The sequence below is a fragment of the Scyliorhinus torazame genome, chromosome 22 (genome assembly GCF_047496885.1).
Source record: "Scyliorhinus torazame isolate Kashiwa2021f chromosome 22, sScyTor2.1, whole genome shotgun sequence".
Taxonomy (NCBI): Eukaryota; Metazoa; Chordata; class Chondrichthyes; order Carcharhiniformes; family Scyliorhinidae; genus Scyliorhinus; species Scyliorhinus torazame.
The window spans coordinates 52,899,048-52,915,437 of record NC_092728.1 but is presented as its reverse complement, the minus strand read 5'-3'; the positions used below and the strand labels follow the sequence as shown (position 1 = coordinate 52,915,437).

Sequence of the window (16,390 nt, the reverse complement as noted above, 5' to 3'; positions counted from 1 at the left end):
AGCCAAAGCCCTGACTGGGTTTAAATTACGTGGCCCTCATCATCACTGTTTCTACTGGAATGTCTGAATAATTCATGCCTACTGTTATGACACTCTGGGCTAGAGAGCAGTTAATTCCAGCCCCCTTTTGAACTGGTGTTGCAACACAATTGAATGAACCAATAATTGTTAGAAAAATACCCAGACGCTTCGGCTTTTGGCTGCCCAATAATTACAGTCACCAGGTTTGCAAATTTAAATATAATTACTTTTATTTATAATAAGAACTGTAATGAAATATGCAGCAAATACAACTGGTTAACTATTATCTAATTCCTAATCCCCCACTTTACCTTCCACCCAAACGAAGAAACACAGAGGGGAAGAGAGGCGTGAAAATATGAATAAAAAGATAAAGAGTCTTTGTTTAAGATGGTTGTTTTTAAGCTCACTTTCCTTCAAACTAGGCTTTCAGGTCGAGGTCTCTGTTTTCAGTCTGTAATGGTCTTCACTGTAGATTCAGTGATTCAGGTTCTCTGTAGGTTCAAAAATACAACGGCTCACTGGGCTGGATTCTACGGTCGCCGACGGCGAATTCGCGTTTGACGATTGGCCGAGAATCAAAGTTCCCGACCAAATCGGGGGCGGTGCCGCTTTCACGATGCTCCACCCCCTCCAAAGCAGTGTACTCCGAGAGTACGCCGCGCGATATATCGACGGCCTCAGGACGTTGCCGGAGGCCCACCCCCCAATGCTCCGCCCCTGATCGGCCGAGTTCCCGACGGCGTGGGTCTCTCATGGTCTCACCCATCGGGAAATCGGCCTGGCGGCTGCGGATTCAGTCCAGCGCTGCCACAGTCGGAGGAGGGCCGATCCACGGGCAGGGGGGACTTTATCAGGCGCTGGGAGCACTATTGTAGGATGGTCCAGAGCGCGTGAACTGACCAAAGGGGGGTTACTATTTTGCAGGCCGGGTCCGCGAGCAGCCGGTGCCATGTTACACAGCGTGGCCGTTGCAGGCCGCCGCTGTGCACATGCGCAGCCACGGACCCAGCAATTCTCCGGGCCGTATCGGCAGCTAGAGCCGGGTGCTCTACGCTGCCGGCATCCTAGCCCCCAGCTGCACAGAGAATTGGTGGCTATTTTGCACCAAAGTCTCGGGCGTAAAATGTCACCGTTCCCACGCCGGTGTCAGGACATAGCCTCACAATCGGAGAATCCAGCCCACAGCATTTCAGGAGAGAGAGTGGAGAGGAAGAGCAGGCACTCATAGCATCTTCTTCCTTGAGCATCCAGGACCCAACTCTGCTTTTCCTAGGTCTCTGAAAATCATCCCACCTCGGTAGGAACTAATCACCACTTGTTACCGGGCAGAATATGGCCTTGTGGCCAATTCATTGGGCACCAGCCAACCAGTCGAATCGGGTCCCACCCCATCTCTCGGGTGGCACAAAGTCTGAGTTCTGCTGCTTGAAACCATCGCCCTATACTGCAACTATTGGAATTCCTCATTCTCTTTGCTGCTTGACTTAAAGATACAGGTTCATTAAACGTTCATAATGATAACGGTAAAAAAATAAAAAAAGAGGAAATAAGGGAATCATCAGGAAGGATCCTTACACTATCTGCTTCTCCTCATTTGGAAATCAGCGTGACTGGAAAAGTGGATAATCCTGCATTAGCTTCAGTCTGCTAGCCTCTCTGAATGAATGCACCAATTGACTTTTGATTCTGGACTCTGGACACATGTGAAAGAGTAATTCTTATCTGGTCTGTGGTTTTTGCCTAACCCCTTTCTTTCCCTTATCACTCTTTTATTGTGTGATTGTACTGGGGCTACGTAGCGATACCCACCACTGAGTAAAATAAACTAACCCCTTTGGTTCAGCATATCTCGCATTTTCTATGAAATGAAAATGAAAATGAAAATCGCTTATTGTCACAAGTAGGCTTCAAATTAAGTTACTGTGAAACTCCTGTTCGGGGAGGCTGGTACGGGAATTGAACCGTGCTGGCTGGCCCGCCTTGGTCTGCTTTCAAAGCCAGCGATTTAGCTCTGTGCTAAACCAACTCCTATCAGGTTATTAATGGAAATTGGACCACACCAAAACTGAACGGTAGGGAAATATCCCACTTATGCTTAAAAAGAGGGAAAATCAAAAACGAAAAACCCGTTCCTGTTGACGAACGGGTGGTGAGGAGTGAAATCAGGGCTATTTTCACCAAACCCCCTCTTATCCATAAGAGTGGATAATACAGTGTGCTGCACTTTAAGAGAGATGTAAGTGGCTTAGGAAGGGTACAGAGATGGTTGACAGGGTGTTATTAGGGATGAGGGACTTGAGTTAAGAGGAGAACAAAGAACAATACAGCACAGGAACAGGCCCTTCGGCCCTCCAAGCCTGTACCGGTCATGATACCACCCTTGGCTAAAACCCTCAGCACTTCCTTGTGCCGTATCCCTCTATACCCATCCTACCATGTGCTTGTCAAGATGCCTTTCGAACACCGTTAATGTATCTGCTTCCACAACATCCTCTGGCAGCGCATTTGCAGGCACTCACCTCTGTGTAAAAAACCTGCCTTGCACATTTCCTCTAAACTTTGATCCACAGACATTAAACCTATGTCCCCAAGTGACTAACCCCTCCACCATGGGAAAGAGTGCCTGCCCATCCACTCTATCCATGCTCCTCATAATCTTGTAGACCTCTATCAGGTCGCCCCTAAACCTCCGTCGTTCTAATGGAAACAGTCCAAGGCTATTCAGCCTCTCCGCATAGCGAACACCCTCCAGAACAGGAAACATCCTGGTAAACCTCCTCTGCACCCTCTCCAAAGCCTCCACATCCTTCTGGTAGTGTGGCGACCAGAATTGTGCGCAATATTCCAAATGCAGCCTTACCAAGGTTCTATACAACTGCAGCATGTCGTTCCAGTTTTTATACTCGATGCCCTGTCCAATGAAGGCAAGCATTCCATATGCTTTCTTGACTACCTTGTCCACTTCTGAGAAGTTGGAAAAGATAGGACTGTTCTCCTACAAACAGGAAAAGGTAAGAAGTGACCTAACAGCTGGCTTTTAAGATGTTGGGAGGTTTTCCATAGAATCCCTACAGTACAGAAGGAGGCCATTCGGTCCATCAAATCTGCACTGACCCTCTCAAACAGCACCCGACATCATTCCAGAAATAACTTTAAAAGGAGAGTTGGAAAGATTCTTGAGAATGAGGAACTTACACATTTATGAACAAAATGCTTGAGGGGGGGGTGGCATGACGCACAACTGCCTTAATGGGCAACACAAGTGTGATGGGCTAAACAATCTTCTCATGTGCTCTAATGTTTCGTGATGCTATGAGGGTTTGCATTGAATCTGCTTCCATCGCCCAATCAGGTAGTGCGTTCCAGCTCATCACAATTCACTGTCTATGAAAAATAAATCCTCATGATATCACCTCTGCCTCTTTGATCCGATCTCTGCGTGCTCTGGTGAATGTTATACGTTGTTGGGGTTGTCTAATGAAGGAGTTCAGAGACTCACCGGCTTCCCAGCTGTGTGTTTCCCGATGGCGGGAGACAGCATGCCATTCGCTGGTGGCAGGATTCTTCCTGTCAATGGGATTTCTCATTGATGCCACCTCACGCCACTGAGAAACCCAAGGGCAGGAGTGCGCTGCGGGTGGGACCAGAGAGTCCCGCCTCCTGCAAACAGCCGGAGAATCCTGCCATAGAGTTTGAACAGGTAGTATTTACTGTACAGTTGTACAGCATGGGCTAAGTCACCATAATCCCAGATGGCCATAGGCTGCTTTCCCCTTTGAGGGGGAGAGCTGACTGGTGGTGATTTAAGCTGAGGATCACCACACCTCAGGCAAGGGGTAAGGTTGAGAAGGCGGGCCCTTCATGAATAACCTCAACCGATACGGGAATTGACCGCATGCTGTTGGAGCCAACTGAGCTAAACCGACCCCCAGAGGCAGCATGTGCTACCTCCGTTCAGACTGCTAATCATGTGACTCCCTTTACATCATCACGTGGGTGCCACTGGTTCCCACTCCCACATTTACGTTTTCAGTCCTGAGCACTCCAATAGAGTGGTTAGCACCGCTGCCTCATAACGCCAGGGTCCCGGGTGCAATTTGCACCCCTGCAGAGAGTGACGATAAAAGAGGAAAATGTCTCTCAGACTGCAGGAGAATGTGATTAGATGGGAGTGAGTGCTTCAGTCCCTGTGCTCTCCAACAATGTACGCGCTCCTCTTGATAATACCGACGGTAAAGGTTTCCCCACCCGCAGTACTCCTGCAACACTAGATGGTGCTGTCAAGAAAAGTGCTCGAATTTTTCTGGGAGAGTTTTCCTGTGCAGTTTTGTTGGTGTGTGGGAGATAGAGAGAGACAGAGAGAGCTGGCCAGCGCGCTCCTTGCACACACACACAGCAGGAGGTCGGTGTCAGTGAGGTTAGAGGGAGCGCTGGTGGCCAGCGCACTCTGCTACTCTAACCCAGCGCACTCTGCTACTCTAACCCAGCGCACACTGCTACCCTAACCCAGTGCCTGCGGCACACACAGTGTTAACCAGGTTACTGGGGGAGGGGCAATCATTCTCCAATTGTGAAACACACCCGGTTATTAACCATCGCGAAACCCAAAATATCGCAACGTCAGTTTTGTCATTGTCCAGGGAACGAGCAGCCCCAGTCATTTACTTTTTCACAGTATGTTAAAATGGTGATCTATCTCCCGTCTTGCAATATTAACTGCATTACAGTATTTAGTCAAACAGTGTTTCTTGGTGTTTACTGAATGCTGTAGTGTTTGTACAGTATTGTTTATATAGCAATATAGTATTCAGTGTTGCAATGCTTCCTGTATTCATGTTATACCATGGCTTGTTAAGTTGTTAATTATGTGTTATATTTAGTTACACAGTATTGCAGCATTTTACTGTCTAGATGTGCTGTCAATATTTACTAGTGTTAACCATCAGTACAAAGAAAAGTACAGCACAAGAACAGGCCCTTCAGCCCCCCCCCCCCAAGCCTGTGCCGACCGTGCTGCCCGTCTAAACTAAAATCTTCTACACTTGCAGGGTCTGTATCTCTCTATTCCCATCCTATTCAAGTATTTGTCAAGATGCCCTTTAAATGTCACTATCGTCCCTGCTTCCATTACCCGCTGTGTAAAATAACTTGTCTCGGGGCAGCACGCTGGCGCAGTGGATTAGCACTTCCATTACAGTATTTATGTTTCAGTATTTACTGTATAATATGCTATTTATGGTGATCTGATTGATATGTTATAGTATTTCTTTATACTGCTTATCCTCAGTTGGTCTTAGTATACATTACCGGGGCGGCACAGTGGTTAGCACTGCTGTCTCACGGCGCTAGAGACCCGGGTTCGATTCCGGCCTTGGGTGACTGTGTGGAGTTTATCCCTGTGTCTGTGGGGTTTCCTCCGGGTGCTCCGGTTTCCTCCTACAGTCAAGAGGTGTGCAGATTAGGTGGGTTGGCAATGCAAAATTGCCCCTCATGTTCCAAATGTTAGGTTGAGCACCAGCTCCATAGATTCTGGCCTGGACCCAAGCGAAAGGTAGGGCAGCATGGTGGCACAGTGGTTAGCATTGCTGCCTCAAGAGCACCAGGGACACGGGTTCAATTCCAGCCTTGGGTGACTGTCTGTATGGAGTTTGCATGTTCTCCCCGTGGCTGCGTGGGTTTCTGCCAGGTGTTCCGGTTTCCTCCCACAGTCCAAAGGTGTGCAGGTTAGGAGGATTGGCTATGCTGAATTGCCCCTTTGTGCCCAAAGACGTGCAGTTTAAGTGGGGTTACGGGTATAGGGTAGGGGAGCGGGCCTAGGTAGAGTGCTCTTTCAGAGAGTCGGTGCAGACACAATGAGCCGAATGACCTCCTGCACTGTATGAATTCTATGGATTCTACCATGCATATAGAATACTGAAGTACGGAAGGTGGCCATTCAGCCTGTTTTCTCTGTGCTGGCTCTTTGAAAGAACCTATCCAATTAATCCTACTCTCCAGAATTAGTCCTCTTCAATTTATGTCTGTTTTCTCTTTGAAAGTTACTGTGGAGTTTACCTACACCACCCTTGCGGTTAGTGTGTTTCAGATCTCAACAACACTCTGTGGAAAAAAAAAATCTTGTTTTAACATTTATTAATAGAGGCACCGTGCATAAGAGCAGGGTGGTTGTGTTGAACTTGTTTAAGCCACTAGTTTGCTGTCAGCTGGGGAATTGGGTTCATTTCAGGGGACCGCACTTTGGGAAGGATGTGAAGGCATTGGAGAGAGAGCAGGAATGATACACGAGAATGGCTCCGGTGGTGGGAGACTTCTGTGAGGAAGGTAAATTGGATAAGTTGGGACAGTTTTCCCTGGAGAAAAGCAGGCCGGAGGAGATTTGATGGAGATGTTCAAAATCATGAGGGGTTTGGACAGAGTACACCGGGAGAAGCTGTTCCCATTCGTGAAAGGATTGATAATACAGATTGAAAGTAATTGGCAAAAGAAGCAAAAGCGATGTGAGGAAAATGTTTTTCACGAATCGTGTAGTTCAGGTTTGGAATGCACTGCCTGAGAACATGGTGGAGGCAGGTCCAATTGAAGCTTTCGTAAGGGAATTAGACTGTTATCTGAAAAGGGAGAGTGTGCAGGGTTACGGGCGAAGGCGGGGGAATGGGACTTGGTGAGTTTCTCATGCAGAGTGGGCGCAGACACGATGGGCCGAATGGCTTCCGTCTGCAGTGTGACAATCCTTTGGCTTCCCCTGTAGTTCCTTTGGCATTTTATTATCAATCCCGTGGCCTCTGATTACCAACCACTTTCGAGAGGAAAGAGTTTCCCCCAACATTCTTCCTCCAACGCTCTCCATAGTTTGGCACCACTAACCTCCTTCACTCGCTGGAGAACAATCCCAGCTTCTCCAATCTCTCTTAAATAACTAAATTCCCGGTGATCATCCTGGTAAATCTCCCCTGTACCCCTTTCAAAGCCTTGACTTGCTTCATGGTACCCAGAATTGCACATAATACCCCAGTGATTTGTAAATGTTTAGCATGACTTTTGCATTTGGTGCCCCTGTTTACAAAGCCGGGTGTGGCACATGGTTTCTTAACTGGATGGTCCAGCCACTTCCGAGGATTTGTGAACATTGGTCTCCAGATCCCTCTGTTTTGCTCCACATTTTAAGATAGTATTATTGAGGTTGTACTGCCCTTCCCATGTTGTTCCTCCCGATGTGCGTATTTCACATTTACCCGCATTAAAATGCAACCGTCGCATGTCTGCCCGTTTCCCCAGTCTGTCTTGTGTCTCCCTGTAATCTGTTACTGTCCATTCGGCTGGACAGCTGGTTCGTGATGCAGAGCTGAGGCCAGCAGCGTGGGTTCAATTCCCAAACTGACTGAGGTTATTCTAAACCCCGCCCCTCGCCTGAGGGGCCGGTGATCCTCAGGTTAAATCACCACCAGTCAGCTCCCCCCTCTCAAAGAGGAAAGCAGCCTATGGTCACCTGGGACAATGGAGACTTTACTTTTATTTACTGCATTGCCAGGTTTTGCATCAACAAATGCCTTTTCAAGATCCATATAAGAAATGCTTTACCTTTGTCAATCCTCTCTGTCTGTCACTTCATCAAAGAATTCAATCGAGCTAGTCAGTCATGATTTGCCGCTAACAAATCCACGCTATCTGCCCCTTATTAACCCAAATTCTCCACACGAGAATTAGTGTTGCCTTTGGTATTATTTGTCCTTGCAGTATTAATGCAATCACAGTACGTCATGCATTTTAATATATATTGTGCACCACAGGATGTATCATGTTTGGTCTTTTAGTACATAATATTATCTACTTTAGATCTATTGTTGCACCATGTAGTGAGAATTGTTACAATCTGCATTTTTTGGTATTGTACCTTACAGTGCATACTGTGTGTTTGTATGTGACAATGCTGTAACTATTTTAGCAAATGTGCATTTTTTTCCCCCCACAAGAAATAACCGCTCTGGAAGATGGAAGCAGAGCATCGACTGCCCTCCATCGGGTCTCTGCACATCCACACCCTTCCTGAAAGCCATCAGAGGTACCTTTGCTATACCCACCCTGGGACTCAGAGCTTCAATCTGTGGTAAGCCATGAGGGAGAGAGGAAAACAATTTCAGACAAAGAATTAGGTGGCTACTGTGGGATTCTAGGGCCTAGTTATGGAGACATCTGCTGGCGATCGGTGGGAAGGTACAGTACAATTCTGGGGCCAGGTCCTGCTCGGAGTACAGAAGGATGGACCCTCTGGCGAAGCCGCCAAACACAGCTTGAGTTTGACGCTATGCCTGCTACAACTCGGCTATAACGTAAAGCCAGATACTTTTTTTAAAAAAACATCCGCTCCGGGAGTGTTTTCTTTAATGAAACTCGGGTGTATGGTTTCAAAACTTACCTCAGCAGCCTGATTAACCCAAAACTTCAATACAAAAATGTCATTATCAGTGAGGAGGATTGGGTCAGACTTCAGGAGGATATCGATGAACTGATGAAATGGGCAGGCGCATGGCAAATGTAATTTAAACTGCGAAATGATTCATTTTGGCAGAAAGGATGAGGAGCAGTCATTTAAAATAAATAGCACTGTGCGAAAGCATCTCCGGAACAAAGACCCATGAGTGTACATACGTAAGTCTTTGACGGTGGCAGGGCAAGTAGAGATTGCGAAACAGGCTTGGCTTCATCAATATTGGTATGGACGACAACAGCAAGGAACCTATGGTACCAGAGTTGAAAGATTTCAGTTACAACAAATGACCAGAGAAGTTCTTTGGAGCAGAGGAGACTAAGGGGAGAATTGTTCAAAATTATGAAGGGTTTCTGCTGAATAAACAAGGAGAAAACTGTTTCCAGTGGCAACAACCGGAAGGGCAATAGTGAGGCCACATTTGGAGTACTGTGTACAGAACTGGTCACCTTATACAAGGAAAAATGTAAATGCTTTGGAAGCAGTTCCGAGGTTTACCAGGTTAATACCTGGGATAGGCAGGTTGCTTCAGGAGGAAAGGTTGGACAGACTAGACTTGTATCAACTGGAGTTTCGAAGAGTAAGAGGCGACTTGATTGCAACACAACATCCTGAAGGGTCTAGACTGGGTGGTTGTGGAGAGGATGGTTACTCTCATGGGAGAATCAAGAACTAGGGGTCGCTGTCTATAAATAAGGGGTCGCTGATTTAAGGTGATTGGCAGAAAAAGCAGAACGAGATGAGATGAGGAAAATGTTTTTAGTACAGCCAGTCATCATGCAATGTTAGAAAGGTGGTGGAAGCAGGTTCAATAATAACTTTCAAAAGGACATTAGATAAAAAACATCAACAGGAAATATTTGCAAGGCTATGGGGACAGTGCAAGGGTGGGATTAACCGAACAGCTCTCGCAAAGAGAGCTGGCAAAAGCTTATTGTGCAAAATGGCCACCTCCTATAGTAAAGTGCCATGATAATAGCTAGAAACCACAGTAGCTCGCCAATAACGAATGTACAAAACAAAAGTGACCGTGAAATGGATTCATGTACAAATTGCACTCATAGAATTATCATAGAATTTACAGTGCAGAAGGAGGCCATTCGGCCTATCGGGTCTGCACCGGCTCTTGGAAAGAGCACCCCACTTAAGCCCACACCTCCACCATATCCCCGTAACCCAGTAACCCCACCTAACCTAAGGGCAATTTAGCCTGACCAATCCACCTAACCCTGCACATCTTTGGACGGGGGGAGGAAACCGGAGCACCTGGAGGAAACCCACGCAGACACGGGGAGAACATGCAGACTCCGCACAGACAGTGACCCAAGCCGGGAATCGAACCTGGAACCCTGGAGCTGTGAAGCAACTGTGCTAACCACTATGCTACCGTTCTGCCCATAACTCTGGTGTCCAGTTATCATTATAGAAACCTCTGGATTTCATCACTGGACAATCAGACCACCCCATCTAAGTCTGGACAGGTGGTATTTTTATTATTTATTTTGAGATTACTCACCACAATGAATTATGTAGCAGTAATGCTCAAAATCATTTGCGTCAAAGTTTCTGTTTTAAGCAAAATTGTTAAATGTCAGGAGTTTTGACATAATGTTGCCGCATCACGTGCAGTTTTCACAAGAGCGCTCCTGTAATATTCTCAGGTCTGAAGAAACATGCAGGCTCGGGGTATTTTCTAGGCAAGGCAATTCAGCATTTTGATTATTAGCTGCATGCTGGGGGGGGGCGCGTCAGCTACAGGAGAACACCAATGATTCTCATGTTCTGCGTGGGAGGCAGGTCTGTAAGTATTTATGCATGAGCCACCTATGAGCCACCTGCAAAGATTAGGCGTACATTCCGAATGCTGTGCAAACATAGGCACATTCGCGAGGACTACCTAAGAAGATTAATGCAGTGCTCACCAAGCCTCTATAAACTTGGTATGCTTGCAAAGACTTTTCCATTTTAAGAACCCCCCCCCCCCCCCCCCCCCCCACACCATAGAGGTTGACACACTTTCAAACCCCACCCCCTGCAAGCTTTTTCAGGGCTCTCTGCCAAGATTCTGCTCTCACCACTTTTTCAGGATGAGCCGTCAGATTTCACCTCATCGCTGTTTTAAATGGGCGACCCCTTATTTTATAGACAGCGACCCCTAGTTCTTGATTCTCCCATGAGAGTAACCATCCTCTCCACAACCACCCAGTCAAGACCCTTCGGGATGTTGTGTTGCAATCAAGTCGCCTCTTTCTCTTCAAAACTCCAGTTGATACAAGTCTAGTCTGTCCAACCTTTCCTCATGAGGCAACCTGCCTATCCCAGGTATTAACCTGGTAAACCTCGGAACTGCTTCCAAAGCATTTACATTCTTCCTTGTATAAGGTGACCAGTACTGTACACAGTACTCCAAATGTGGCCTCACTATTGCCCTGCAAAACTGAAGCATAGCATCCCTACTTTTGTACTCAATTCCCCTCGCAATAAATGAGAACATTCTATCAGTGTTCCAAATTACTTGCTGCACTTGCATTCTAGCCTTTTGTAAATCATGAATGAAAACACCAATCCCCTCTGTACCTCCGAGCTCTGCAATATCTCACCAGTTAGGTAATATGCCTTGTTTAATCGTCCCTGCCAAAACGGACAATTTCACATTTCCCTATATGCCATTTGCCAGATCATTGCCCACTTGCTTAACCTGTCTATATGTTGTTGTCGCCTCCTTATGCCCTCTTCACAACTTACTTTCCTACCTACACATCAGCAAATTTGAAAACCATCCCTTCAACCAAGTCATTTATATAAATTATCGTAAGCTGAGGTCGCAACACTGATCCCTGCGGCAGACCGCTCTGCCAACCTGAAAACCCCCCATTTATACCTACTCTCTGCTTTCTGCTATCCAGCCAATCTATTGATGCCAATATGTCACCCACTACACCATGAGCTATTATTTTCTGTAATAACCTTTAATGTGGCAACTTATCAAATATCTTCTGGAAATCTAAGTATGGTATTTTATTGCCAGCACATTGTATTTCCTCAAAGAGCGCCGATAATTTGGTTAAATGTGATTTCCCTTTTACAAAACCATGTTGACTCTGCCTGATTATCTTGAACTGATCCAGGTGTTCTGCTTTATTTTCCCTATGATGGAAGACGTTAACGGGGGGGAGGGGGGGGGGGCAGGGGGGGGGGGGGATGGGCGGGGGGGGGAATCATTTTCAAAATTGGCACCTCTACCATGCAACACCTTCTCAGTATCGCAGTGGGATGCCAACCTGGGTTATGTGCTTGTATCTCAGCTCTAGGTTCTAACTCAGAAGCAACTGTGCTCCCAACTGAGCCACGCGGCATTTACGCAGCTCAGGCACACGCACTTTGAACCTTTACAGCCGTCTGGGCTTTCAGACCAATCGCCCCTGAGCTGAATGCTGAATGGAGGCCCTGAGTTGAAAAAACTCTGTTGTGCTACATTCTGCCTCCAACTTTAGCTACTCATTCCATTCTTGCATTTTGATTTTGAAAGATGAAGTCCTGACAGCTGCTTTCTCCCTTTCCTTTGCAGTGTTACAAATGTGGTGGATGTCTGGAGTACGGGTTTTAGTGCACAGAAGCTGGAGGAACATGTGAGTTGCAGAGCTGCTCATTTTCCTTAAGTTGGAGGACTTTGACAGAATCATTGCACAGGTGCTCTACTCTGTTGCTGCCAATTGGCCATCTCTTTTTATAATTATATGCTGCTGAAAACCTTGCACAAATTGTGCAGTTCCGATCCACAAACCTTAATTTCCGTTGTCGAGATTTTTGCTCATTCTTTTGCGCCACCATTTCCTTATTTAACTGGGCTGTGTAAATTGTCAGTGTAGCTCCAGGTGCTGACCACCAGATGGCCCCATCAGGCAGGTTTCCGGAGTCGCTCCACGAACCCCTGTGTTTCCGGTCACTGGCCCACTTGCTTCTGAGGACACTTTCCTTGGCACACTGCCCTCGTCATGCTTTGCTGATAACACCCCGATTGTTATAAAACAGCAACTCGCCATAGAATTCCTACACTGTAAAAGGAGGCCATTTGCCCATCGAGTGCACCGACCCTCTGAAAGATCACCCTAGGTAGGCCCACTCCCTCATAACTCCATAAACCCATCTAACCTGCACATCTTTGGACACATAAGGGGCAATTTATCATGGCCAATTCACCTAACCTGCACATCTTTGGACACTCAAGGGGCAATTTATCATGGCCAATCCACCTAACCTGCACATCTTTGGATTGTGGGAGGAAACTGGAGCACCCGGAGGAAACCCACGTCGACACGGGGAAGAAGTGCAAACTCCACAAAGTCACCCAAGGCCAGAATAAAACCCAGGACGCTGGTGCTGTGAGGCAGCAGTGCTAACCACTGTGCCGGCCCATGATCAATGCCATTGGGTATTTAGTTGAAGGACAAGAGATGTGTTTAAATTGCAGTTTCACGTCATCGCCAAAATCAGCTGCACATTGGCTTAACAATGATTAAATCACTATTTGTGACCACAAGATAGAGTCTGGTGGGTCGCCGTGGATTGTTGGTGTGTGAGGCCCGATGTGACCCTTCTTCTGACCCTCCCTCTTTCCGAGCCTGTCCTCTGCACTGTGCCTCTGTGTGGTAGTGTGGCACAGTCTGAGAATCCTGTGAAAATTTTATATGCGGATCAACGAAGAGGACCTTTGACACAACTTGCTTTTTCCTGTTAAATTATCCCATTAGTTTTGCCCAGTTCATTCTACTGCTGTTTCCCTTGGCCCAGATGAGACGGCGTTACAGGGTGCCAATCCTGACCCCACGATCCCTGTCATGTTCCTGATATATAATAATAATAATCGCTTATTGTCACAAGTCGGCTTCAATTAAGTTACTGTGAAAAGCCCCTAGTCGCCACATTCCGGCGCCTGTTCGGGGAAGCCGGTGCGGGAATTGAACCCGCGCTGCGGGCATTGTTCGGCATTGCAAGCCAGCTATATACAGGTGATGTTTAAGGGTTGTGTGAGTGCTTTTCCACATTTGTTTCGTGCAATTTAATCTGGCTTCCTCTCCAGTAGCATATTTCATCGGCATTTCGCTGCACTGTCATTAATCCCAACGCTGTGCTTCGTAAGGCAACAATATTTACTTTCCTTCGTCAGAAATCCGCACATGGGGTGAAAACCGCTGAAGAATACCATTCTAGAACCAGGTGTGTATCCGCCACTCACTGGGTGGGAGGGGGGGGGGGGGGGGGGGGATTTAGTGATGATTGAGGAACATAGCCTCAGGAGTGGCCGCTTGGCCCCGTTGTGATATTCAGTTGGATTATGGTTGATCAATTCCACATCCTTTCCTCGATACCCTGAACCAACAAAGATCCGTCCATCTCGGTGTTGAAAGTTCCGGAAGCCTTTTGAGGGAGAGAGGTCCAGGTTTCTGAGTTTGTGAAGAACCACTCCCAATTTCAATCCTGAATGGCTAGCTCTAATTTTATGATTCTGCTTGTTTGTTCAAACATCCCCACCGCCCCGTGTCGCTGCAGCCATCCTCTTCACGTTTTGGACACCTCGATCAGACCGCCCACTTTCACCCTGGTTTCTCCTGAATCTTCCACGTGGTGGCTTTTACTCGCCTGCACTGGAGCCCTGAGAGTTGCCAGGGAAACTGTCCTGGCAAATTCTTGACCAAGTGAGAAAACGCAGCATGATGCTATGGAACTTGCACAAATAGGACTCGTGGTTAGAGCCATTTCTGTCTACAAAAGTGAGCACAGAGAATTCGGGGAGCAGTGCACCCCGGGTAGTAGGAAGCAGCGACAAGGCTCCCGTCTCTGAACCATGCTGTACCTGGAGATGCTGGGCCAAGGTTGCAAGGGGGAAAGTTTTTTTTAAAAATAGATAAACTTGTATTTATATGGTATCCTTCATGAACTCGCATGACCCCAAAATGCCTCCGAGCTAATTTTTGTAAAATATTTTTATTCTCCATTTTCTCCAGAATTTACACCCCACCCACCAGCGGTAAATGGTAACAAATACAAAGTCAATTTCCTTATCAACAACAATGATCCCATCTTCCCACCACCCCAAGCAATGACCCACCTGACAATATAAGCATGAAATAATACAAACCCACAGTGGGACAAACAAAGGAGAAAGGAATTAGGAATCGCCTATGGTCACCATTAACCTACAGAGTCCACCCTCCCCCTAACATTCAATGCCATCCGATCCCCGAAAGAGTACCGTAGATGACACCCATGCATTGCAAGCCCCCCCCCTCCCCGACCCCTCCCCTCCACCTCCTCTTACAAAAATCCTCCTCCCAACCTCTGTTCCTCCCCCCCCATCTTTCCACCCCGGCTAGACTCACCGTAACCTGTTCTGCCAGGCTCCGACGGCCGCAGTGTTGCTCTTTTTAACTTTAGTCTATTTGCTCTGTTTACGTCACCTTTGCTCACGAGTCGCCAGGTATCTTTCTGATACCGCCACGTGGTTCAAGTTCAGGTTATGATTAATAATACAGCACCCCGCTTAGTAAGGATTAAAACAATGGTCATTTATTATATACAACAAGCAATATTAATACCCTAATACTACTATTTATATAATAAACCTATCACTACTGGCCAATACTTAACTTTAGGAAGAGCCCACCAGGTCAGGGAAACGAATGGCTTGTCCAATCAAATCTGGCCCGCGGGATTCAAAAGGCTGCTACAGGTCGGTGGCTAGGTGTCTCTACCGGATAGCGATCGTTGGATTCAAACTTACAGTTGCCGGTGGCTGGTCTTGCGAAGGTCTCGAGCAGGTGAAGAGGAGAGAGAGAGAGATCTGAACTTGGACCTTTACTTTTATAGGTCCCAGGGTCTTCCCGCCTCCCGGGGCGGCCCTTGACCCTGAGTCCCAAGTGATTGGATTCTGTCCCCAATCTCTGGGGTCGATGTGTCCAATGGTGAGGCGATTCCTCGATCGGGGGGTGGTCGTTCACCTGTCTTTGTTTCGGCCACTGCAGGCGCCGACAGGTCTGGCCCGGTATTCAATTGCTAATATGTTGCAATTGTTCCCGGGGATAGCCGATTTAACTGTGGATGTCTGAATAGATGGGCTGCAAACAGTCCTGAATGCAACTGCAAATACCTGGGTTGATGGGCTGTTGATAGCCCTGAGTATCGATCTGGGCTACCTTCCCAGAGCCGAATATGCAAAACTGTCTGCAGCTGCCTGCTTGTGTCTTCTTGGCTGCTTTTCCCAGCAGTCTTTTGGGTTAGCTTAAACCGGCCAGCATGGAGGCCCCCGCCCGGGTCTCTTTCCCCCTTGTCCGGCCCCAAGAAAACCAAGAAATCCCCTTTAGCGCACAAACCCCAAGCTCCAAAGAACCATCATTGCAAGTGAAAGTCTCCTCCCTTCCCTTGTCCAAGTATATACAACGTTGGCTCATTTAGCACATACACCCACCGCAGTGAAAAAATACAGCTACATCGGTACATGCCCACTTCTCATGCCCACAGTCCTTCTGCCTTCGCAAACTCCTCCGCTGCATCCACCGTCCCGAAATAAAAGTCCTTGGATTTGTATGTCACCCTCAACTTAGCTGGGTATACAATGCTGCACCGCACCTTGCTTATGTACAGTGCCTTCTTCACCCGCCTGAAGGTAGCCCGCCTTCTCGCCAGCTTCACCGTAAAGTCCTAGTATACACGTATACCAGCTCCAGCCCACTGCACCACCCGCTTCTGCTTTGCCCAGCACAGGACCTTCTCCTTCACACTGTACCTACGAAAACGCAGAGTCACTACTCTTGGCGGCTCACTCGCCTTTGGTACAGGCCTCCACAACCGATGAGCCTGATCCAGTTCATGTTGGGACGGATC

At 47.4% G+C, this 16,390-nt stretch overlaps 1 protein-coding gene across 9 annotated transcripts in view; it reads left to right on the top strand.

Moving 5' to 3' along the window:
• Nucleotides 1–16,390, top strand: part of paxx (PAXX non-homologous end joining factor) — a 58,076-nt gene that overhangs the window by 21,237 nt on the left and 20,449 nt on the right. The window contains exons 1-4 of one of the 9 annotated variants that reach the window (XM_072488224.1): nucleotides 4,354–4,426; nucleotides 7,995–8,128; nucleotides 12,078–12,138; nucleotides 13,593–13,726. In XM_072488224.1, coding sequence (XP_072344325.1) covers nucleotides 8,013–8,128; nucleotides 12,078–12,138; nucleotides 13,593–13,726 — 311 coding nt within the window. In that variant the 5' untranslated portion in view covers nucleotides 4,354–4,426; nucleotides 7,995–8,012. The other 8 variants (XM_072488222.1, XM_072488227.1, XM_072488226.1 and 5 more) reach the window with 8 other exon arrangements.